This window comes from Vulpes vulpes, chromosome X (assembly GCF_048418805.1).
Source record: "Vulpes vulpes isolate BD-2025 chromosome X, VulVul3, whole genome shotgun sequence".
Lineage (NCBI taxonomy): Eukaryota > Metazoa > Chordata > Mammalia > Carnivora > Canidae > Vulpes > Vulpes vulpes.
In genome coordinates, this window is record NC_132796.1 from 15,718,167 (window position 1) to 15,744,538 (window position 26,372).

Genomic DNA, 26,372 nt, shown 5'->3' on the forward strand with positions numbered 1-26,372 from the left:
GGCTGGGAAGGCAGTAGGGGGTACGGGGGTATAAAGTAGGATTTGAGCCTAAAAAGAAAGATGGGTGGGTCACAGCACACAAGACCTTGCAGGGCTGACCACATTCAAGAGTTTAGTCTTAAGAACATTCCAAAGAAGAATTTTAAGAGTATCTGGAGTGGAGTACATGTGGAGGGGGAATGATCAGATTCACACTTTAAGACTATCAGTGTGGCCCTCAGTGGGAGGCACAAGCAAAGGGGGCATCAGAGCAGATGGGGAGAAAAGTTTGCCCCAGGACATGGGGCCCAGGGTGGGTCCTACATCCAGCCCTTTCATCAACACTGTCCCTGAGGCCCCCTACCTCCCCTCACTTGCCCCCCACCCCCGCTTCTCCCCTCCTCCACCCCTCCTCACTCCTCCTATTGTACTTCTTTCATCGGCTAGGCCAGTCTGCAGGCCCACCAAAGACAAGGCCAAATAATTATGCTTTGCTGTACCTATGCAGGGGGCAGAGCTTCCCTAAATCAGAGCCATGGCCATTATGACAGGATGGCAAAATCTGACCACCCAGAGAGATGACTGGAACACCTGGGATGGACTGGAGATGGTGGTATATGGGAAAGCACTTACAAATAAGTGACAAATATTGTGCAATGAGTCCCAGGAACCCTTCACCCAGCTTCCTCCAGGGATGGTATTCCATATGACTAGAGTAGAATATCAAAACAAAGAAACGGACATTGGTTTACTTCTGTTAACTATACTACAGATATTCAGTTCTCATCAGGTTTTCCATGCACTGATGGGAGGGCACGTGTGTGTAACGATGCAATTTGATCCAGTGTGTAGATCTGTGGAACCACCATCACAATCAAGATACAGAGCTGTCCCATTTCCAAAGAACTCCCTTGAGCTGCTCTTTTATAGTTTTACCAGTCCTCCCTCAACCCTGCTCACTGTCCCTCGGCAACATGCGATCTGTTCTCCAACTCCATAGTTTTGCCATTTTGAGAACACGACATAAATGGAGTCATACAGTATATAACATTTGAGATTGGCTTTCCTCACAAAGCACAATGCCCTTGGGATCCATCCAAGGTGTTGCCTGTACTCATGCCTTTTTATTGCTGAGTAGTATTCCACTGTATGGATGGAAGAGCGTGTTTAACCATCCACCCACTGAAGGATATTCGGGTTGTTTCCAATTTGGGCCTATTTCAAATAAAGCTGCTATGAACGCTCCTCTACAGGTTTTTGTGTGGACATAAAATTTTAGCTAAGATGAATGTTCAAGAGTACAATTGCTGGGTCATATGACAAGTGCATAGTTTTATAAGAAACTGTCAAACTGTGTTCTTATGAACACAGTGGCTGAACCGTTTTACATTCCCACGACAATACACGAGAGAGCCCGTTTCTCTAATCCCTGCCAGCATTGGTATTATCACTATTTTTAAAAATTTTAGCCCCATTCCAATGCCCATTTTAATAGATACATGGTACTATCTCATTGTGGTTTTGATCTGCAATTCTGTAATGGCTCCTGGTGCTGAACAGCTCTTCGTATGCTTATTTTCCATCTGTCTATCCTCTTTGGTGAAATGTCTGTTCATGTCTTTTACCCATTTTTAGTTGGATTTTTTGGCTTCTTGCATTTGGACAGTTCTTTATACATTCTAAATACAAGTCTTTTGTTGGACAGGTGGTTAGCAAAGAGTTTCTTCCAATCTGTAACCTATCTTTTCATCTTATTCACAGGATTTTTCAAGGAGCAAAAGTTTTTAATTCTGAGGAAATTCATCGATTTTTTTCTTAATGTTCTATTGGTATGATATCTAAGAACTCTTCACCTAGGCCGAGGTCCTAAAGATTTTCTCCTGTTTAATTCTAAAACTTTTATAGTTATATTTTTACACTTAAGTCCCTGATCCATTTTGAGATAAATTGTTTTATAAGGTGTAAGATTGAGGTTAAGGTTCCCTTTTGTTGGCCTGTGGATATTCAATTGTTCCAGCTGAAGGCTTTACTTCCTCCACTGAATCACTTGTGCCTTTTTGTCAAAAATCAGTAGGGCATATTTGTGTGGGAGACTGTTTCTGGGTTCTCTATTCTGTGTCACTGGCCTATGTGTCTATCTCTGCACCAATACCACACTGCCTTGATTACTAGAGCTATTATGCTAAGCCATAAAATAATCCTAGAGTCCTTCTACTTTGTTCTTCTTTTTCAAAATTGTTTGAACTATTCTAGATCCTTTGATTTTTCCATATACATTTTAAAACAAGCAAGGCTACAAAAAAAAGAAAAACTTTCCTGGGATTTTGATAGGAATTATTTTACCGATAGATTAATTTGGGGAGAACTAACATCTTTACCTTGTTGACTCTTCCAATTCATGAACACAGTATAACCTCATTACTTATTTAGATCTTCTTCAAATACTTTCATCAACATTTTGTAGTCTCAGCACATATATCCTATGTGTGTTTTGCTAGGTTTATACCTAAGTAGCTCAATTCTTTTAGGAGTGATTGTAAATGGGATTGTGCTTTTAATTTAGGTTTCCATATGTTCATTTCTAGGATATAGAAAAATTAATTTTTGTGTGTTCATCTTCTATGCTGTGACCTTGCTGAATTCACTTATTAGTTCCAGGAGCTATTTTGTAGATTCTTGGGATGTTCTACATAGAGAATCATGCCACCTGCAAACAGAGACAGTTTTATTCTTCCTTTCTGATTCCTATGCCTTTTATTTCTTTTCTCAGCATTGTGCTGGTTAGGACTTCCAGTACTGTGATGAGAGCAGACATCTTCACCTTGTTCCCATTCTCAGGAAGAAAGCATTCAGTCTTTCACCATTTAGTATAATACTGATATAGGTTTTTTGTAAATGCTGTTTATGAAGCTGGGGAAATTCCTCTCCATTCCTACTTTGCTGAGAGTTTTCTTTATCATGAATGGATGTTGAATTTTGCCACATGTGTTTTTTCTGCATCAGTTGATATGATTATGTGATTTCTTTTCTCCCACAGCTTGTCGGTATGGTGGATTACATTAACTGATTTTCAAACACTGAATCTGCCATATATATCTGGAATGAATCCCTTTTGGTCATGGTACATAGTTCATGTTGCTGGATTTGTTTTGCTAATACTTTTTTGTGGATTTTTGTATCTATGCTCTTGAGGGACATTGGTCTGTAGTTATTTTTATACTATCACTCTGGTTTTGGTACCAATGTAATACTGCCCTCATAAAATGAATTAAGAGGCATTCCCTCCTCTTCTATTTTCTTGAAAAGATTATGTAGAATTGATGATAATTCTTTAAATATTTGGTGGAAACCTCCAGTGAAACCCTCTAGGCTTGGAGATTTCTTTTAAATTATGAATTCAATTTCTTTAATAGTTACAGGACTATTGAGATTATCCTTCTATTTTATCTTGAGTGAGTTTTGGTAGTTTGTGGTTGTTCAAAGAATTCATCCATTTCATCTAAATTGTCAAATGTATGTGTATAGACCGGTTTGTAATATTCTCTTAGGTTCCTTTTAGTTACTGCAAGATCTGTAGTGATAGCCCCTGTTTTATCCCTACCTTTGCAATTTATGTCTTCTTTTTTATCTTTGTCAGTCTTCCGATAGGTTTATTCATTTTATTGCTTTTCAAAGAGTTTTTTCACTGATCTTCTCTACTGTTTATCTGTTTATAACTTCAATGATTCCAGCTCTTCATTACTTCCTTTCTTCTGCTTGCCTTTTTTTTTTTCTTTTCTTTTCCTTTCTAATTTCTTGAAGTGGGAACCTAGGTTATTGATTTGAGAACTTTCTTCCATTCTTTTTCAAAAAGATTTATTTGTTTGTTTGTTTATTTGAGATATATATATATATATATATATATATATAGAGAGAGAGAGAGAGAGAGAGAGAGAGAGCGTGTGCGTGCACAAGTTGGGGAGAGAGGCAGAGGGAGAGGGAGAAGCAGACTCCTTGCTGAGCAGGGAGCCTGACTCGGGGCTCAATTCCAGGACCCTGAGATCATGACCTGAGCTGAAGGTACACACTTGACCAACTGAGCCACCAGGCACCCAGAACTTTCCTCCATTCTGATGTGAACGTTTAGTTCTATAAATTTTCCTCTCACCACTGCTTTAGCTATGTCCCACAAATTGTAATATGTTGTGTTTTCATCACCCATTCAGTTTGGTATATTTTTTAAATTTCCCTTGAGACTTTCTCTTTGACCCATGGATTATTCAGAAGTGTGTTGATTTCTAAGTGTTCAGAGATTTTCTTGTTATCCTTATGTTATGTGACTGATTTCTAGTTTGATTACATCATAGTCAAACAACATACTCTGTATTATTTCCATTCCTTCAAATATATTGAGGTTAGTGTTATGACCCAGGGTACAGTATAACTTGGTGACTATTTCATGGGTATTGCTGAGAATGTGTTTTATGCTGTTTCGGGGTGGAGTGTTCTATAAATGTCAATTAGAACTGCTTGGTTGATGATGTTATTCAGTTCTTCTATATCCTCACTGATGATCTATTTAGTAGTTCTTTCAAATGCTGAAGCTCCTAACTATAATTGTGGATGTATCTGTCTTTCAGTTCTATCAGTTTTTCTTCATGTATTTTGCAGCTCTGTTGTTTAGTACATACGTATTAGGATTGCTGTTTTATTGTTGGAATGACAATGTTATCATTTGTCTCACAATTTTCTTTGTTCTTTAGTCTACTTTATCTGATATTATAAATAGCTACTCCTGCTTTTTAAAAAGTTAATGTTTTAATGGTATGTCTTTTGTCACACTTTTACTTTTAATACATCTATATCAATTTGTTTGAAGTGAGTATCTTGTAGACAGCACATAGTTGAGTCACATTGTTTTATGCATTCTGTTATCTCTTTCAATTGGTATATTTAGGCCATTTACACTTAAAGAAATTACTTAAAGTAATTAGTACTTTAATTACTTAAAGTAATCACTGATATGTCAGGATTTAAGTTTGCCTTTGTGTTATTTATTTTCTCCTTATTTTCTATTTATCATTCTTCTTTTTCCTTTTTCTTGCCTTCCTTGTGAATTACTTGTACATTTCTTTTTTTTAAACTAAGTATTTATTTTTTTAAAAGATTTTATTTATTTATTCATTAGAGACAGAGACAGAGAGAGAGAGAGAGGCAGAGACACAGGCAGAGGGAGAAGCAGGCTCCATGCAGGCTCCATGGGACTCAATCCTGTGTTTGAGGTCTCCAGGATCACACCCTGGGCTGAAGGAGGTGCTAAACCACTGAGCCACCTGGGCTGCCCTACTTGTACATTTCTAAAAGTTCCGTTTTGATTTATCCAGGGTCTCCAGGATCACACCCTGGGCTGATGGTGGTGCTAAACCACTGAGCCACCTGGGCTGCCCTACTTAAAAGTTCCATTTTGATTTATCCAAATATTCCAGTCTTTGAGTATATGTCATTGAACAATTTTCTAATGATTTTTAATATTTTATTACTTATTAAAATATACATACATAACTTATCACAACCAGTGGTATCATTGTTTTCCCATTTGTTTTTTTTTTCAATTTTTATTTATTTATGATAGTCACAGAGAGATAGAAAGAGAGGCAGAGACACAGGCAGAGGGAGAAGCAGGCTCCATGCACCGGGAGCCCGACGTGGGATTCGATCCCGGGTCTCCAGGATCACGCCCTGGGCCAAAGGCAGGCGCCAAACCGCTGCGCCACCCAGGGATCCCTGTTTTCCCATTTGAAGTGACATATAGAAACCTCACTTCCAGGATGCCTGGGTGGCTCAGTGGTTGAGCATCTGCCTTCGGCTCAGGGCATGATCCCCGTCCTGGGATTGAGTCCTGCATCAGGCTCCTTGCGAGGAGCCTGTTTCTCCCTCTGCCTGTGTCTCTGCTCTCTCTTTGTGTCTCTCCTGAATAAATAAATAAAATCTTAAGAAAAAAAACCTTACTTCCATTGAGGTCCCTTTATACCCTCCCCACTTTTTTTCTCATTTTTCTTTTTTGATCCCTTTTTTATACCCTGCCCACTTTTTAAATATAATTTTCTCATATATTATCTTTACACATATTGAACACCACATCAAATGATATTATAACATACGCTTCGACCATCGAACATAATTTTAAAAGCTACTGAGGATAAAGACAATCTATTATCCATAACCTTATTTTTACCCATCCACTGTTTCTTTTCCCCCCTTTTCTGGAGTTCCAAGCTTCCTTCCATTAGCATTTCCTTTTCTGTTTAGAAAAGTTTCTTTAGCCATTATTTAAGAGTAGGCCTGGTATTAACAAATTCTCTTTGTTTTCTTTCACCTGAGAATATTTTTATTTTCTCCTTATTCCTGAAGAATATTTTCACTAGATACAGAATTCAGAGTTGACTGTTCTTTTCTTTCAGCACTCGAAAATGCTGTGCACTTCCTTCTGGACTCCATGATTTTATTTGAGAAATCCATTGTCATTCAAATCATTCTGCTCCTATAGGTAACATGCTGTTTCTCACTGTTTTTTCTTTGTCTTTAGCTTTCAGAGGTTTGATTATGATGTATCTTGGCATAGATTTCCTTGGTTTTATCCTGTTTGGGTTTTGCTTAGCTTCTTGATCCTGGAAGTTTGTCCCTTTTACCCCGTTTAGGGAGTTTTCAGCCATTAATTCCTTGAATACTTTTTATTTCCACACGTTTTTCTTCTCCTTCTGGGACTCCAATGACAAAAATGTTAGACCTTATGTTATTGTAACATAGGTCTCTGAGGCTCTGTTCATTTGTTTTTCCAGACTATTTTCTTTTCTTTTTTTTTTTTAAAGATTTTATTTATTTATTCATGAGAGACAGAGAAAGAGAGAGGCAGAGACACAGGCAGAGGGAGAAGCAGGCTCCATGCAGGTGCCTGATGTAGGACTCGATCCCAAACCCTGGGATCACACCCTGAGTCAAAGGCAGACACTCAACCGCTGAGCCATCCAGGCATCCCTCCAGACTATTTTCTATGTGTTGTTCAGACTGGGTAAGTTTTATTGATGTTTCCAACTTCACTGACTCTTTCCTCTGTCACCTCTAATCTATTATTAAGCTAACCAGTAAACTTTTTAGTATGGCAGTTTTATTTTTTGTTTCTATAATTTCCATGTTTCAAATATTTCCAACTTATTTGCTGAGATTTTTTTTTCATCTTTCATTTTTCTTCAAGAGTGTCATTGTTCATTAAGGCATTTTTTATGATGGCTGCTTTAAAATCTTTGTCAGATAATTTCAACATCTGAATCTTCCTGGTGTTGGTATCCATTGACTGCCTTTTCATTTAAGTTGTGGTTTTCCTGGGTCTTGATACAACAAGTGGCTTTTTATTGTATCCTGGGCATTGGGGGTACTATATTATAAAGCTGCAGATCCTATTTAGATCAAGCATGCAGGTCCTGGGCTACTATTGTGGGCCATAATGCTAATAATAGTTTAGTTTCCGGGGCCCTTCCACTGTTATTCAGGTCTTTTCATTTGAGTTACCTAGAAGTCACTCTGAAAACTGGGTGATATTCCACACTGTAGTTGCTATTCTCAAACTTTCTGGCATATTAATTCTAGTCAGATTCATGTATGAGTCGGTCAGGAGTTTGCCTAGGACTTCCTACATGGGTCTAATGAATTCCTTTCTCCAGCTCCTTCCTCTCCAAGATCTTCTCCACTTTAGTAGGGAAGGTGATGGGGGGGGGGCACTTATTACTGCTGAGCTGGGGTAGGGTGAACAGAAGTCTAGACTCCCAACATGGTCTCCAGTGACAACATGCCAGTGAATGAAAGGACAGCTGCAATGGTCACCTGGTGCCACCAGGCAGGATACAAAATTCCAGATTCCCTACTCAGTCTCCAATGACAACCTACCAGTAGGGAAGAAGAGCACTGCCACAGGCCATTTGCTATCTGTATTTTAAGCCACACACTTAATGGTTTAAAACAACACCCATTCATTATCTCACAGTTCTACAGGTCAGAAGTCCAGGCAGGCTCCAACTGGATTTTCTGCTCAGCATCTCACAAGGCTGATATCAAGATGTCAACCAAGCTGGACTCTTATCTAGACTCTTGGAAGAATAATCCACTTTCAAACTCACTCAAGTTGTTGGCAGAATCCAATTCCTTGCAGCAGGAGGTCTGAGATCTCTGTTTCCTTGCTGGCTGCCAGCCAAGGTCTATTCTCTGCTCCAGTCAAGTCATCTGTAATCCTTCTCATGTAACCTCACCATCTTCAAAGAAGCAAGTCCTCCTCAAGCTCTGAATTTCTAGGACTTCTTCTGCCAGTAGGCAGAGAAAGTTCTTTGCTTTTAAGGGCTTATGTGATAAGATTAGGCCCACCAGAATGCCTCCCTTTTTCTTTCTTTTTTTAATTTTTTTTTAATTTTTATTTATTTATGATAGTCACAGAGAGAGAGAGAGAGAGAGAGAGAGAGAGAGAGAGAGGCAGAGACACAGGCAGAGGGAGAAGCAGGCTCCATGCACCGGGGAGCCGGATGTGGGATTCAATCCCAGGTCTCCAGAATCGTGCCCTGGGCCAAAGGCAGGCGCCAAACCGCTGCACCACCTAGAGATCCCGGATGCCTCCCTTTTTAAAAGTCAACTGTGCCATCTAACATATCTAACATAACAGTATTACTGGACAGCACATCACATTCACAGGCCCCAGGTATTTGGGTGTGGAATTGTGGAGACCAATCCTAGAAATTCTGCCTACCTCACTACCACCACATAGAGGGCAGAATGGAGTTCATTATTTAGTCTAGAGTTTCTACAATTAGAATGTATTAACTCTAATAGACTCGAACTAAGCAATATGTTTACATATTGCTATGTCATTTGTATATTTGTGGTAAGCATTTATTTTTATAATTTCCAGGAGGATTATGTTTTTATAGATACACATATGTATGTATGTATACATAAACATATATCCAAAAGCTACTTTAGCAGTAACATTATAATATTTTCAAATGTAGAACTATAGGTCACAGGCTACCAACCCATGGGGCTTGAGAAAAAATATTAGATTAAAAAGGATGGGGAAAAAAAAAAAAAGGATGGGGACATCTGGGTGGCTCAGAGGTTCAGCACCTGCCTTCAGCTCAGAGTGTGATCCCGGAGCCCTGGGATGGAGTTCCGCGTCAGGCTCCCTGCATGGAGCCCACTTCTCCCTCTGCCTGAGTCTCTGCTTCTCTGTGTGTCTCTCATGAATAAATAAATAAAATCTTAAAAAAAGGATGATGCTTACTATCGGTGCCATTGTATAAAAAAAGAGTGCCCACGCTTTATCAAGCAGCAGAATCACTTGAACTTTAAAAATATTCTAAGGCCCCTCTCCAAGTCCTTTCCCCACTCCAAAATTCTGACAATAGAGTTCATCTGGAGCACGGCCAATTGGAGACCCACTGGCAAGGAGCCCCTGTGGGACCCTACATGTCACAAGTGTAAATACCCAGTAATGATCACAGCAATATCCTAGATGGTTTAGATTATGATCTGCTAGGAAGCTGGGGGTTGAAACACATGATTTCAAAGTCCTTTTCTAAGCTCAGATTCAATAATCCTGTCATTAAGAAAATAGGACTCAATTATGCATAATCACCAAGATCAACTGGGTCAGGGGACTACTCTCCCTGAATCACAAGACACCCCCCCCCCACTTCTTCCTGCATTGCAATAGTGACGAAGTCTGAGGAATCTGCTAAATGGTGTGGGCTCTCACTGGTGACACACTTGCCCTCAATTACTCCAGATCCTTCTTGGAGTAACATTTCTCACAATAGCATTTAACGGGTTCTAGACGTTAGGATTTTGTTTTCTAAAAGAAAACTATGTATTTAAATTTTAAAGAATAATTTGAGCAGGAATTGGTTGCTTTCAAGGACCCTAAAGATGGGGAACAATTGGGCAGTCAAGCATCTGGATTATTAGCCACTGATAGAAAAGACAGTCAAACTGCTTCTGAAAAGCATATCGTGAACAATACAAAATAACAAGTTTCCTTCCTAATTAATAAAATGAAATATTTTCCAAAATTGCCTTGCTTTCACACTTTGGGGATTTTGGTGTTGTTTTTTTTTTTAAGATTTTATTTACTTATTTGAGAGAGAGAGAGAGAGACAGCATGAGTGGGAGGGGCAGAAGGAGAAGGAGAGAAAGAATCTCAAGCAGACTCCATGCTAAGCACAGAGCCCAACATGGGGCACAATCCCAGGATCCTGAGATCATGACCTGAGCTGAAACCAAGAGTTGGATGCTTAACTGACTATGCTACCCAGGTGCCCCTGCTTTCACAATTCGTAGGAAAAACAGCACAAGCCCAAAAATCCAGGCAGCAGTTGCTCTTTTGAATTGAAATAGCTGATTTCTGAAGACGATCCTTTAAAAGTCAGAAAATAAAACAAGTAGATTCAGAATATAAAATAGTAACCTGGAAATCTCTACTTTATGCCACTTATGGAAGTAAATTTTGATTCTTTCTTAAGTCAAGAAGAGCAAAATATTGTGAGCTTTATCTCAGAGTGGTGCAAATATGCAAAATACTGAGTGGACACTTGGGGAAGGCATAATGCAGCGGACAACAACAGCAAGGGGCTTACTCCTATCAGGGCAATGCGGACATGTAGATAATGCTGTGGGCTTGAGTTCAGGTTCTAGTGCCAAGCTGCCCAATGTTCCAATGCACTTTCTGCCCAACCCTAGCTTGTGTGACTGTGCATGTTTTTTAACCTTAAGATGCCCATGCCTCAGTTACCTCTTCTGAAAAATAGGCGTGATAAAAAAGAACAGTACCTATGCCATAGAGTGTCATAAGGATTTAATGAAAAAACATGTGAAGGGCTTAGTCTTCTTCCTGCCTGGCACACACAGTAAGTGCTCAGTAAATGTCCTTGTACACAGTCGGACACTGGCAGTTTATATACACAGGGCCAGGCAGCCAGTAAGCCTGGAAGAGAATGTAGCCAATATTATTCGATAAAGTAACACAGCAATCAGGGCCACAAGATAACCAACCGTAGGTTCATTTAACACATTCTAACAGAGTTGCCTGATGAACCCAGTCAAAACCCTCCCAAGTGGTATCTAACTCAGGACCATCTTTGTAGAACAATGTCTAACACATACTGTCTGGGGTACAGAATGACCAAAGGCCGGGTCACAGGAGCTAAAACTGTCACCCTATGGAAGAAGTCATACGTCTGACAATATATTATTCCATTTAATGTGTCTCATTTGTGTTTATAGCCTCCAATGTCTAGCATGGAACAGACACCAGTAAATGCTCCCTCCACAAGGACAGGAGACCCTACACAGCCAAACCTATGACAACTAGGTGTCATGAGCACATTATCTAATACACCCAGATAATTCCTGCTACCTTTCTCAGAGACACAAATATCTTGAAAATAATATTCCATATCATGCATAAAGTTAATGTCCCTTGGGTTGAAAGTTTTTTTTAAAAAGTGAAATTTGGGGCACCTGGGTGGCTCAGTCAGTTGAGCAGCCGGCTCTTGGTTTTGGCTCAGGTCCTGATCTCAGGGTCCTGGGATGGAGCTCCACACAGCAGAGAGTCTGCCTCAGGATTCTCTCTCTCTCTCTCCACCTCCACCCCCAGCTTGCACTCACTCTCTCTCAAATAAATAAATCTTTTTAAAAAAAATTTGATGAGCGAGATCCACTCTGGGGTCTCTGAATTATAACAGTAACTTGGAAATATCTACTCTACACCATTTGTTGAAGTACATTTGTGATTCTTAAAAAAAAAAAATCGTGATTCTTTTTAAAATAAAGAATAGCCCATCGCACCAAGGGGCACTCACAGCCAACAGCATCCACCCGAGTAGCAGAGACAGCCCAGCCCGAGGGGTGGGCACGGTGCCCCCCAAACACAACACCCTCTGCTCCTTCTTCCCGAGGAGCAGCGTCACATCATCCGCCTCCTCCGGCTATGATGAACAAGTGCCTCTGCCCAGGAACAGCAGAAGGAATGACGAGGAAGGAACCACATCTTACCTGCCCAGACCAGAATAAGGAATAGAAACCCTGTCTTTGACAATTCCTTGGGACACGGGGTCTTCAAGCAGAGAGTGCGGCAGGAGTGGCAGTCTCCTTGACAGGGCCCATGGGCCAGAAAGCAGTTCAAACTACACAGTCACCAGGTCCATAAAACCGATGTGTGTTCCCTTAATACAGGAAACTTGATTCAGTGTTGCACTGAACTGACTTGCCACACTACCTCTTCGAAGTATGTCCCATTGCAAGGGTTCTCTCCTCTGTAGCAGAACAATCAGATCCACATGAGACTGTAAGTGAAGCCCCCCCACCCACACACACACACCTGTCACCTTCCGTTACATGTCTGTATTTCCAGAGAGAATGTCTTTCTCTTGTTTATCCAGCACACTTCTGTTGCCATTAATCCCCCAGAGACTACGTCTCTGACTTACTAGTATACACGGCACAGCTCTGACAGTCAAGAAATACATAATGACCTCTGACTTACTCACAGACCTGTTCTATCAACAGCTTCCATAATCTCATCAAGAATTCCACCTTGTCAGTTGAGAATTAAGGTGCCTACAAGGTGAAAGCTACCCGAACTGAGGCCTAAAGTCACAAGTACTGCGAAACCAGTGGACAAGGATCCACTCGATGCTTAACGTAACCTCTGACAGTAATGAGGGGGCCACATTCTGCTATTGAAAATGGAAAGACTGGTGTGACTCAGAAACAAATGAGCTTGGCAACATTAGAAGAAATGATGCAGGAGTATTTATTTTGAGAGCGATGGATGTGTTCCCATATTAATTAATGAAATTAGAGAGCCAACAAAGTTTGAATAATCAAGGCATTAGACAAGCAGTGTGAACAAGGAGCCCCAATGTGTCAGGTCATCTGTTCTGGAGAGTGTGGGGCTCAAGGGGAATGGTGGGGGGCCAAGCTACCAGCACAGGCAGAGGAACAGGGGAAAGTGTCCTGGTTATCCAGCCGAGTCCCCGGACCCCCACTACCCCTTGAGCATACAGCACACGTAAGCAGACCTGAGAAGCACAGACAGCTCTAGTGAGAGGACTGTGCTCTTTGTCCAGATTTGAAAAGGACACAGGGGACAGAACTCAAATTTTCTTCTGTGACAGAACTAAAATCTGAGGGCGAAGACTATCATAGGAAAAGGGTAAACATATATGTACCTCCTTTCAGTGGTGTGTTCCTCTCATGCAGATAGAACTTAAAGTCCAGTAACTTGAAGTAGAAATTTAGAGTCCTGGGAAAGCTCCAACACAGGCCTAGGCTTACAGAAAGGATAGTTTGCGTAAGAACTTTTTTTTCTTAACTACCATCCCCCTACTTTTCAAACTGGACATTTGATGAGGATTTGGGATCTTAATGGGTTTGATGGCAGGGAAGATGGAAAGGGTACATTGCTAATATTTTGTCTAATAAGAAAGAAAACAACAACTAAATGCTGTAAGAAGACAAGCCGCTGGGGCTCAAACGCATGTGTTCACACCACAATTCAGAAATACCTAGGAGGACTCCCACGGGCTTAATGGATGGCCACCTACCGACACAAAAGGTGTATTAACAAGAAAATGTCAAACTTGAGAAAGCAAGTTTCCTTTTATTTCACACCCAACTAAAAGAAATGGAAGATGAAACTATCACTAAAATGCTAACATTTATTTTTTCCAAATAAGCACATCATGATGCTGGGTTAGCAGTTATTTCTTTCACCCCACCAAAAAAAGCAAGAAATAATCTCCATCCTGTCCTGTATCTTTTATATAGCCTTGGCAGCCTGAGATACATTTCTATTATGAGGCTACCTGATAGCGTAATAGGGCATGTTTTAAAACTTCTATCAGCTCAAGTTAGTAAAACCTTGTACTTCTATATTGTGCCACAATTAAAATCAGCACTAATGCCAAAAAAAAAAAAAAATCCTCAGCAAAGTGACTGTTCTCTCAGAATGGTACAAAAATGCAAAATCCTGACCTTTCACCTCACTGAGTACAAAACAATGGTATTCTTCAACCACTTTACACAAATACAAAACAGGCTCTGGATATGCCAAAGAGAGATCTAAAATGCCTAGCAAATGAAGACTTAGGCAATGGGAAACCAAGCTGAAAATTGTTATACTCAGCATTAAACGCGCAAGCTGCAAGTAAACACACCTCAGCCTTCTGCGATGGGCCTGCAGCGTGCAAAGTGTACATTTCCCTAACACATGTACAAATAGGCAGAGAGAACGGCTCACTTCCTCACAGACAGTGTCAGATCAATTTCAAAACCAACAAGCATATTCTTTTAACCCCTACCGCAGCTTCCTGCTTTCCACATGTCTATTTGTGTACAACAAAATGTTGAGGGCCTGGGTCCTGCTGTGCTTCACCAAAGGTCCCCTCCCAAAGCAGTCAGCTACATGCCCATGGGCCCAAGCTAAAGTTTCAAGGTTTTTTCTTTTTCAAATTACTCTAGCTGGCCATTAAAAAATGTGTATCTGTGGATACATGTCAGGAGAACCCATAAAAAATGCGGCTTAGAAATCCTTTGCTGGACTAAAACACCCTACTGTCTGGATCTGGGGCTAAGGTTCTGAAAGAAAGACCCTGGTAATTAAATCCAACATGGGGAAGATGGACTTCTATGAAAAAGCCCATATCTGCCTTTAATAGGTGGCTATGTTTCTGTTCTATGTGGCAGTTTCGGATCCCAGAAGGGCAGCTGTTTGGGTTTGTTTTTTTTTTTTTTTTAATAAATGACTTTGAGGATTTCATCTTGGTACCTCCTACTATCGCACCCCAAATTACGGTCTATTGTGGTCTATTGTCCATTTTAACATCCAAAACTTAAAAATTAGGCGACAAAGGATGGTGGTGTGATCTTTTAATGTCATGCTGATATATTTTCTATAAGCCCCACCCCCAGCAGGATCATCTGATTCTCTCTGGAAATGTAACTTAACTAATACTTTATTAGGACATTTTACAGCCCTATAAAAGTCAGGGAATAACATATAGAAAAATGATAAGGTGTGCTCCTTTCTTTTTTCCTTTTCTGGTAGAGATGATAGCCCCAGAGGTTAAGACTATATTGTTCTCTAAAACACAAACCTGTTTTAAACATAACTTAGCAATCTTATTTGAACATCCCTTTCTCTGCTGACTTTTTCATTTGTTCTTCATATCCTCACTGAATCCGTTTTGTGATTCTGCTAGTTCTTTCATTAAATGAGTCCTGTAAACTTTGACACAATATAACTTTCTCTATTTGCATGTTTTTAACAACTTAAGAATTAGTCTTTGATACTTCTTGGGTCCCACAATCAAATAGTCTCTGGGAGAGTGACTTCTGGGCCTTAGGACTCCTCAGCAGTCATACTAATAGGGCAGTTACAAGAAGATAACCAGATTCAGGGTGATTAGCTCAGCTGGCTAGTGTGGCACAAAGAAGCCTCCAGCACAAGCATGATACCACCTACCCATCCAAAGAGGCCACAGCTTGAAACGGAAAAAAAGTATATACATCTGAAAGTGAGTAAGCAGCAATGCCACTCCCATGAGTAAATACAGAAGAGAAACAAGGCCTAGGTCTATAAGAAGACTTACACAAGAATGTTCAGAGCGTTTATTCATAAAACATCCAAACTGGAAATAACTCGAATGTCTGTCAACAGGAGAACAGATAAACAAATTCTGGCATATTCATAAAATGGGATACTATACAGCAAGAACAAAGTACTGACATATGTAATAACATTTTTATTGTGCAAAAGGAGCCATACATAAAAGAACACATACCTTATGATTCCATTTATATGAAATTCAAATACAAGCAAGCCTCATCTATAATGATAGATTACCTATGGGAAAGGGTATGACTGGGAAAAGGCATGATGGTACCTACTGGTGGGAGAGAACTAGGATTGATCTGGATGACGGTTACAGAGGTGCATATTTATATAAAGAAAATCATCAAGACATACAGTTCTGACTTCAGCATTTTGCTCTATGTAAATTTCACCTAGAAGTGAATAAATTTTTTAAAAAGGAGAGAGCAAGAGAGAGAGAAATGGATTCTAAAAAAGGAGGTAGAGGAAAGAAAGGAAAAGGGTATTTTAAAGGATTCTTCTTCCACGTGTACAGTAAATAAGTAAGAACTAAGTCAAGAAAAGAAAAAGGAGGATAAACCCAAAAGGCCATGACTGTACCCTACTTGGGTACATTTATGCCTGCCAACAAATCTCAGCTCGAGAGCTGGCAAAGCCCAGGCACCTTCCTAACAAGGGGGTGATTGGAATGGCTGGTATTTTTCTTTCGAGAAACTGTGACAATACAGAGTTGAGGGTGGATACTGAATCCCAACGTGTTGGGGGACCATGCTCCATTGGGACACCAATGAATCTGATAAATGAATCAGGAAAATGCTTAAGGTAAGCTCTCTGACGGTGCTAAGACTGGCACAGAAGCACACAAATAAACAATGGGATTCCACAAGACTACCCAATTCAATCCAGGGACAAATTATTCTTAGGCTAAATAAAGCATATGTGAACCCACTCTCAAAACTGCAAACTTATGCCAATATGATTGTTATTACTTAAAGATGTATTTTCAGCTTCTAGAACCCTCTATGGCAGTTCACGTTATTGTTAAACTCCACTGCATCCACCTACTAGATTTTCAATAATAGGCCTAAAACATTCCCAGTGGGTGAAGACTTGAAAATAGACTCAGCCATCTGAAAGAATAGAAGTTCCTTTTTCTGCCAAATGTGACAGCCACAAGTGGTGCAGCCCCAGCCGTTCCTGCCACATCCTTTCTGGCTCCATTGGAACAAGCACCTCCCGAGAGTGTGACTTTCCACACTGGAAGCGCTCTAGCCGAGGTGAGAGGACAAGTGATTAGGCCCTCGGGCCAGGGGAGAGGGTGACATGGGACAGCGGCACACGCTGTAGGTGGCCAGCCACGTGCTGAGTCCTGCCTCCTCTAATCCTCAGAGTGGCCAGATGAGGTAGTTGGGCTCCAAAAAGCAAACAGATGGCACACCCGAATTAGGTAATCTGAGGCGGGACAAAGTGGGTGAGTTACGGCAGAGACAGGAGGTGGGGCTAGAAACAGGGGATGGAGACAAAGGAGTATGGAGGCAGGGGACTTAGGAGCAGCCACCGGCTGGCAGAGGGACAATCCGAGGAGGCCCCGAGCCAGCAGGATAATCCCCGACCTGGCTGGCTGGCCTCCCTCCCTCCCCACTGCCATCTCCCGCCAGCACTCCCCTTGAGCCAAAGCCCATGAAGCCAGAGGGCAGGAGCCTGCTGGGGTGGCCCCAGGCCCAGCAGGTGGAGAAGGGTGGAGAAATGCCCCTGTGGCCCCAGGTTCAGTGAGGAGCTCCTGCTCCCCAGCGCTCCCTGAGCAAGGAGGATAGGCTCTTCCCGTTCTCTGCCTCCCCATCCTGGTGCCCCCAGCCCCCACAAATGCTTATGTGGCTGCCCAGCCTTAAGCACTGAGCAAAGTCCAACTCAGAAGTTCTCGGAGTCTATGGATTTGTGGTTTGGGATGAGGGGCACTGAGCCTATAGGACATCAAAATAAGGCTTTCAGAATTGGCCTCCCCTCAAAACTGGTGCCAACACCGTTGTCACTTCTTCCCAGGGATGTCCTCCCTCCTCTCAAGTCCTCCCTTCCTTCCCAGAGTCTTCCTTTCCCTTTCCCACAGTCTTCACCTCCTTCCCAGAATCCTCCTCTCTCTTTCCCACAGTCCTCACCTCCTTCCAAGGGTCCTCTTCTCTCTTTCCCAGATCTTCCTTTCTCTTTCCCATGGTCCTCCTCTCTCATTCCTTTCTCCTCCATCTTCACACAAAACTTTGCCCCTTTTATCTGGAAAGATCCTCCTTCCACACCACAATTGGGTCAATTTCAAGGACGGTCCTTGTCCTCAGACTGGGAGTTTTGTTTGGAAGGGCCAAATATTTCACCCCCATTTACACATCATTACAGTAGAGTCAGTCTGTGGTAGCCCAGATATAATGCGTTCCTACTCTTAAAAGGAGAGAGAGCTGCTAGGTTCAACTGTAGTCCAAGAAAAAAAAAGTCTGTACTCCCACAACTCCTTACAGAAAGCAAGTTTGTCAGCATGTTACCCACAAAACTTCCCCCAGCCTTCAGCACAACAAAAACAATTGAACAAAAGAAATGTTAGCAGGATCACGGAGGCAAGATCCTGAGGAAAGACTGAGCCGAGATCCTCTCTGTTCTAGGCTGGGGGGCAGGGTACAGGTAGAGGATCCAGGGGCTGGATATTGTTTTTCATCATCAATCTCTTTTCACAAAACCCTCCCACGTAGCCCTCAAGGCCCTCTGACCAGAGCACCTGCTTCTCTCGGCGCAGCATTGCTGGCACCACCTGCTCCCCACAGCCGCACGTCTGCGGCATGGTCCGCTACCCGCTGAGACGACAGTAGAGGCCCTGGGGACTTCTGCACACAGCCCTTCCTACTGAGAACAATCCAGTCCTCCCCAGCATTAGATAGGAAGTTTATGGTACAAAAAATGTGTAGATCTACTTGGCATTTCCCACAGGGAACAGCCTCAAGGTGACCCGCCCTTTTTTTCACCCCATTCCAACTATTATGTACAACTGTGCAGTATGTTATTTCTTAACATGAATGAGCTACATTTTTGTAATTAAACCCCTAGATGACTTCTGCAAAGGGCATAATATTCAAAACTTTACTGAAAAAGTAGAAAGTATATTTTATTCAATGCTTCATGGCCATAAAGGGGAAAAGAAAATAATATAGTTCCCATCAAAAAAGCAGTATCAATACAAAGGTCGAAAACAGCATAATCAGAATTCTACATTTAGTTTGGTGGCTACTTGACTGAAATAGTCAAAACTACTTTCACCTCATTCTGAATGGAATGGAAAAGAATAAAGTTCTTTTAAAACATCAAAGCCAGTGAACAAGTACATAAACAAACATCGTTTAATAATTTAATAAAATATAAATAAATAAAATATAAATATATTTTTTCAGCATTTTCTAAGTGACTCAGTTTATTTTTTTAAGATTTTATTTATTTATTCATGAGAGACACAGAGAGAGGCAGAGACTTAGGCAGAGGGGGAAGCAGGCTCCTTGCGGGGAGCCCAATGTGGGACTCGATCCCAGGACCTCAGGATCACAACCTGAGTAAAAGGCAGATGCTCAACCACTGAGCCACCCAGATGCCCCCAGTGACACAGTTTAAAAAGAGAACATTCTGGGCCTTAAGAAAGTGAGTTCAAAATGGGTCTCTAGATATCTAGCACAAGGCTCTATGTGCTCTTCTTGACAGTACACAAGAGGTCAAACCATCAATGCATCCCCTAAGAGAGCCCAGGAAATTCCTCAAGTGCCCCCACAGCTTTGGTCAGGAGAACCCACATGGGTGACAGGAAAAGGGTTTCACGTTGTACTCACTCTTACAAAGTTGTCAGGGAACAAACCTCTTCTGCCGTTGATCTGTCCCTCCCACCAGCCTCCATCCTCCTTCCTGATGTTGGTGATGATCTCACCCACGCTGATAGTCAGCTCATCGTCGTGCTGGGCCTGGTAGTCAAACTCCACTATGGCCTCCACTGGAAGGAAGAGAGACAGAAACAAGAGCACTTTAGATCGAATGTTGCAGAAGTCTGAGGCCCAGCAGCCCTGGAAGAGCAGCCATCATATTAAAGGAAGGTCCCCTCTACCAATACCTCAAATAACAGGGCCCCCACACAGCAACCTGATTTGGTTAACCTGAGGCCTGTTGCACAAAAACCACAAAGCACAGGTCCGTGGTCAGGCCGAGTGGCCCACAGGCCTCGGGCCAGCAGGAGCTTTGGAGGGGAAATCACACAGTGACAGCAGGCCAACAACATCTGCACTCCCAGAGGGAGGGCAGCGTCATTTCCCCAAGCACAGAGAAGGCAAGTAACAGACACAAGTTGGGTACGTCAGGGTCCCCACCCTTGCCCAGACGAACTGTGCGATGTTAACTTCCCTGGGCCTCAGGCATGCAAAATGTGGGTGATAATAACTCCCGCTCCACAGACTGATGCCCCTCTCAGCCACAACATGCGTAAAGACAGCTGACACTGAGGGCCCTGCTGGCCAAAGCGATGTCTCAGGCTGCTTACATCTGTGGGCACAACTGCCTTCTCAACAGAGGGCTTCTTGGGCAGCAACATCCCCTTTTTTTTTTCTTAAGACTTTATTTGAGAGAGAGAGAGAAAGTTGAGTGCACAAACAGTGGGGAGGGGCAGAGGGAGAGGGAATCTCCAGAAGACTCCCTACATGGAGGGCTTGATCCTAGAACCCTGGGATCAGGACCTGAGCCAAAGGCAGACACTTAACTGACCGAGCCACCCAGGCGTCCCTCAGGCAGCAATACCATTTTAAAGTGTTTTCCCAATCTTGGGTTATTTTTTTATACGTGATCATAGGTGGAGGCAACAGATGACACATGTGGGTCTCCTTGTTGACAAAGTACAGATGCAAGTTAGCAGAGCTAAGCGATCCTGAGCAAGCACGTTAATTTATCCATATATGGATTACACAATTCATCTACACCTTGGTCTCGCTTCACACCCACTTCAATAAACTTCCTGTCCTTTTCCCTCTATATTCCCAGGTCAATATGAATGAATGAATGAATGAATGAATGAATGGCAAATGAATCAATACAAGGGTAGCAAAAATTAGGTGAAACCTCAAGTGGTGAATTAGCAATTTGGGGATTACAGAAATGGAGTAGGAAACATTTTATTTTATTTTATTTTATTTTAATTTTTTTAAATTTATTTATGATAGTCAGAGAGAGAGAGGCAGAGACACAGGCAGAGGGAGAAGCAGGCTCCATGCACCGGGAGCCCGACGTGGGATTCGATCCCGGGTCTCCAGGATCGCGCCCTGGGCCAAAGGCAGGCGCCAAACCGCTGCGCCACCCAGGGATCCCATTTTAAATGAACTCTACAGGAAGCACACATACAAAAATGAACTAAAAATGGATCACAGACCTAAGAGCTAAAACTATAAAATTTTCAAAAGAAAGCACAGGATAGAACCTTAGTAATCTTGGGTTTGGCGAAGATTTCTTTAGTAGGAGACCAAAAAAAACATAAAATGACTTTTGAAATTTCAGTCCACTGGGGTAGGTTTCCAGAAAAGAGATTGGTAGGTAAGTGGGCTCCCTGTCAAATGGGTTTGCATATTCATTAGAGATGAATTCCCAAAGTGCTTCAGGATCATCTGGCCATCCAGACTGGCATGCTCACCCCGTCCATTCAAGTCAGCTAACACAGACAGTTCATAAGCAACCCAAAGTGAAATTTCCTTGCCTGAATCATTTCTTCATTTCAAAATTAGCTGGCTGACTGCTGTCATGAATGTGCCCAGGATGAAGTTGAGTTGTAAACCCTTCTCATCACTTACTTATTTTTTAAAAAATATTTTATTTATTTATTCATAGAGACACAGAGAGAGAGAGAGAGGCAGAGAGAGAAGCAGGCTCCATGCAGGGAGCCTGACTCGATCCCGGGACTCCAGCATCAGGCCCTGGGCTGAAGGCAGTGCTAAACCACTGAGCCACCGGGCTGCCCCCACCCCCTTCTCATCACTTATAAACAAAAAGAAGGCGCATAAGAACAGAAACAAAGTGGCCTCTTCAGATTTTTCGTGATTCCTGATGAGTATAAAGGCAGAAACACTCCTATTTTCTTGTATTATGTTCTGTTCCCCAGCGGTTAAAATGAGCCATCATGACGATCAAAACCAGGTCCATTAAAAAATAACTTTCTTTAAATGATCTAGACAGGGATCTAATTGAAGCTCTGCTATTGGAAAATTATGTGCAATCTGCCTCTATTCATTGGAGAGTTTCTTTCCAAGGGTTATTTGCCTCATCTCTGATCTTTAGTGAAATTTTATGTATAATTGTTACGTATTTATTCCACCTCGGGAACAGAAAACACCTGTTTAGTGTTGCACTTTAGGCCAGTGTGTTTTATTAATGCAACTGTGACACAAAGTCTCCTTTACCTTTTCAAAATATTATGGCTTTAAATTAGGATTTATTTTGATTGTGGAATAAATACATGAATGGGAAAAAAAAAACATTGTTCCTGTGCCTGACATTTTCCTGCATTATCTCATTTAATCCTCACAATATTATGATGTTCTTCTTCCCAATTAAAGAACCTGAAGCTCAGCAAAACAGTTAAGATCGTTTTCTGAGCCAGAACTCTCCAAAGTGTGATGGACTCACTTCAGGGATTAGTTGATATCATGAAAAAAAACTAGAACATCAATTCATTTTATTTTAATTTTAAAAAGATAAAAAATTCAACTTCTCTAATATTCTATTTGCAGAATGACACTGGTTCCTTCACCCAGCCTCTAGGTCCGGCAATCAAGGGTGCTCTGAGGACAGGAAGCAGCCTGAGGGACAGTGGTGCTCCTCGACAAGAATGGTGGCTAGAGCCAGAGCCAGCTTTCAGCTCTGTAATGTCTCCTGATAGAGCCTCTTTGTGGCTATTACCCCTCACTAAATGGATGAAAGGCTTGAAAAGATTTGTGTTAAGAAAGTAGGGGTTGTGGGGGCAGCCTGGGTGGCTCAGCAGTTTAGTGCCACCTTCAGCCCAGGGCATGATCCTGGAGACCCGGGATCGAGTCCCACGTCGGGCTCCCTGCATGGAGCCTGCTTCTCCCTCTGCCTGTGTCTCTGCCTCTCTCTCTCTCTCTGTCTCTCGTGAATAAATAAATAAAATCTTAAAAAAAAAAAGAAAAAAAAAGTAGGGGTTGTAGACAATAGTCAACATGTGACCAAGGAAACAAGGAAATGGTGGAGCTACCACTTACAGCTTCTGGTGTGAGCTCTTGGCCAGCTACATTGGGAGGGGAACACAACGACAGGCCAACCAGGTCTTCCAGAAAGACGACCAAAACCTAAATTATCAAGACAATTTATAATACAGGGTGTTTTCCACCACTGATATAGGTGTATATAACCTAATTGAACTACTGGGATTGCAAGATATTTAAAAGAATGCACCTGAGCCATGAAGACAAATGCCTTCACTTTCTACCAATGACTGAAGTCATATAATACTCAATCCTATATGTTCCTAAAGTGTGAGGACACTTAGTGGACTGGAGTGTCCACTAAACCTAATAACAAATGTTTAGAAGCTTCTTTTGGGTTTTCTCAGTCACTACTACAGTAATATATGCACATAATCTATACCTAAATATATACATGGAAATACTCGATTACTTTTGTAAAAATAGGGGGTTTTTTTGGTTTTTTTTTATAATTTTTTTTAATTTTTATTTATTTATGATAGTCACACAGAGAGAGAGAGAGAGAGAGGCAGAGACACAGGCAGAGGGAGAAGCAGGCTCCATGCAGGGAGCCCGATGTGGGATTCGATCCCGGGTCTCCAGGATCGCGCCCTGGCCCAAAGGCAGGCGCCAAACCACTGCGCCACCCAGGGATCCCCAAAATAGGTATTTTTTTAATCAAGAAAGGTTTGGGACACTGACCTAGGCTCCCCAAGGCTGATCCCATTAGCACTTGGAAATAAAAGCTCACAGTCTGTCTGATGGGAACAGGAAATCATGGGTGAGTGGCATCAGGGGCAAAGCAGTACATGAGACCTGTCTGGGGGAGAGGGAGCACAGGAAGGCTACAAAGGAGGAATCTAGTCAAAAGTCCAACTAGACACTGAACTTGAATCCTGTGTACTTTGGGGAGCTCAGAACCCCATCAACTTCCAGAACACAGCCTTGCTGCTTCTTTCCTAAAGAGCAAGTCTCACTTTCTCTAAGTGGGCCTTACCAAAAATGAAGCTGGAAAAGTACAGAGGAATCTGCTTTAATATGGTTTTTGAGAAGTTAACAGCTGCTGTCTGCTGCCACAAACTGATGAGAAACGCACCCTGGTTTTGCTTCAGCCTCCCTCTTTTGATGGGCCTGAGAACACACCTTAATTGACGCTTACTGTAAGTAAGGCTGAGGATTAAGAAGTGGGGGCTCAGGGATAAATAAAGCATAACTACATAATTTTTGAGTTTTTCCAATATCCTATTGACCTGGTCTTTCCAGATCTACACTTGTTTTATCTCTTAGACACTAGGTCATCACATACGCCCTGTCTGCCTTCTGGTGCCAGCTGGGCTCTGCCTCGTATCACCTTCCTGGCTCCTCCAGCCCCCAGTCTTCCCTGGGCCCTGGGCCTCAAGGCAATTCCATGTGGTGGTGGCTGCACATGTGTCTCATGGTCCCAGTGAGCCTCTAATGCCTTCTGGGTGCAGATAACCCTTAGCTCTTAGTTCTGTTCTCTCTCTCTCCTATGAGCATCCATGACATGTAGTAGGTGCTCATTAAAAGCCATGATTAAACCAGCTGCTCAGCTTGCATTGTCTAATGGCAGGTAGTTCTCTGCCCAATCAAGATGGTACCAAAATGCCAAGTGTCAATCACATTTTTGCAAATTGAGTCAGATTCTTCAGTGCACTAAGGGAGCTTGCTATTTAAAGAATCCTGTGGTTAATGCTTTTGTAACATGAATAATCACTTCCTGCTTTACCTTTCCTGTCAAGATGAATTTTTATATATCAAGTTGCTCTAAGAGGAGGAAAACTATGTATGGTATTCTTAAGAGCTCATAAACCATGAGGCTGTGTCTCTCCTATCCCCTTGAAAGGCTAAGTCCATTGTTGTCTGTAAGCCTTTGAAAGGTTCTGGATTTTGGCTGTCCACTACAGTATCACCTGCCATGTTTGGCTCTTGAGTACCTGAAATGTGGACAGTCTGAATTGAGATGTGCCATAAAATACAAAGCAGGTGCCAAAGACTTATTGGGAGAAAAAGAATGTAAAATATCTCATATATTTCGATTGATTGCACATTGAAATTATTTTAGACATGCTAGGTTAAATAAATATATCATTAAAACTAATTTTGCTTGTTTCTTTTTACCTTATGGATGTGGCTACTAGGACATTTAAAATTACATATGTGGCCTGGTATTATACTTTCACTGGACAGAGCTAATTTAGGATAATACGTGGCAGACAGGTAATCAAGACCTCACATTTCATAAACACAGTCAATATATTCACAAGAGGGGATCCCTGGGTGGCTCAGCAGTTTGGCACCTGCCTTTGGCCCAGGGCGTGGTCCTGGAGTCCCGGGATCGAGTCCTGCATCGGGTTCCCTGCATGGAGCCTGCTTCTCCCTCTGCCTGTGTCTCTGCCTCTCTCTCTCTCTCTCTCTCTCTCTCTTTCTCATGAATGAATGAATGAATGAATAAATAAATAAATAAAAATCTTAAAAAATATATTCACAAAAGCCCACGAGAAAGTCTGCATCCCTGAAACCCATTTCCTTGGCTTTGGGAAGCTGCAGAAATGATAAAACATTACCTAAGGTTTTTTTTTTAATGGTACCCTTTGGGAAACTACCTGTGGGCATGAGCACAAAATTAAAATACCAAGCTAAATAAAATATATCGGAGGTATAATTAGGGCAACAGTAAACAAAATCCCATATTTAAAGACACCATAAATTACAAAACTTAAGAACGTCTCCCCGTCAGAAAACTACCACCTTCCAGCTGCCTGCTGCGCCAAAAGCCAGCCTCCACACGTTGGCTGCATCTAGCGCTGCTGCAAAAGGCGAAGCCACGGTTAAGCCATGTGTACAAACAGGCAGAGCCAGGAGATAAGAGGTCTGCTTGAACACGCAAAACATGTCAACCACCCAGATCTCTGCCTTCAAACCTGCTGGAATGGGTCCTCCCCCAAAACATGAAATGGGTGCTTTTTAACTGTCAGTTGGCTAAGCCAGCTGCCAAGCACCTTCTCACAGCAAACTTCTCACGGTGGCATTTCAGAGGCCCCGCTCTGTGACCCAGCCCCTCCCCACTTCTGCACCAAACTTCCTGTCTCCTGGCACTTACCATGCCAGAAGCTCATGCTGGTTCAGCCCAATGGAGCTTGCAGTCTGACTGCAAGTCTGACTTTATCTTTTGCAGGATTCTACCTCCCTTGCCTAGCATAGAGTCCAGCTCACAAATGCCAAATAAGCCAGAGCATAGAGGAGAAGAAAAGTTTCCCGATTAATTTCCTTTGTGTGTGTAAACACACACACACACACACACACACACACACACACACACACACACGATGCCACAAACCTCTCAGCAGTTTTAAGCATGAAGAATTTCAGATGGGGGCGCCTGTGTGGCTCAGTCAGTTGAGCATTCAACTCTTGACTTTGGCTCAGGTCATGATCTCGAGGTTGTGAGGCTG

General features: G+C 42.1%; 1 protein-coding gene across 12 annotated transcripts in view; it reads right to left on the reverse strand.

Moving 5' to 3' along the window:
• The window catches only part of SH3KBP1 (SH3 domain containing kinase binding protein 1), a 334,655-nt gene that overhangs the window by 261,932 nt on the left and 46,351 nt on the right, over positions 1 to 26,372 (reverse strand). For 6 of the 12 annotated variants that reach the window (XM_025997485.2, XM_025997483.2, XM_025997484.2 and 3 more), the window contains exon 2: positions 19,501 to 19,658. In XM_025997485.2, coding sequence (XP_025853270.1) covers positions 19,501 to 19,658 — 158 coding nt within the window. The remainder of the gene's footprint in view (positions 1 to 19,500; positions 19,659 to 26,372) is intronic. The other 6 variants (XM_072744009.1, XM_072744006.1, XM_072744011.1 and 3 more) reach the window with 1 other exon arrangement.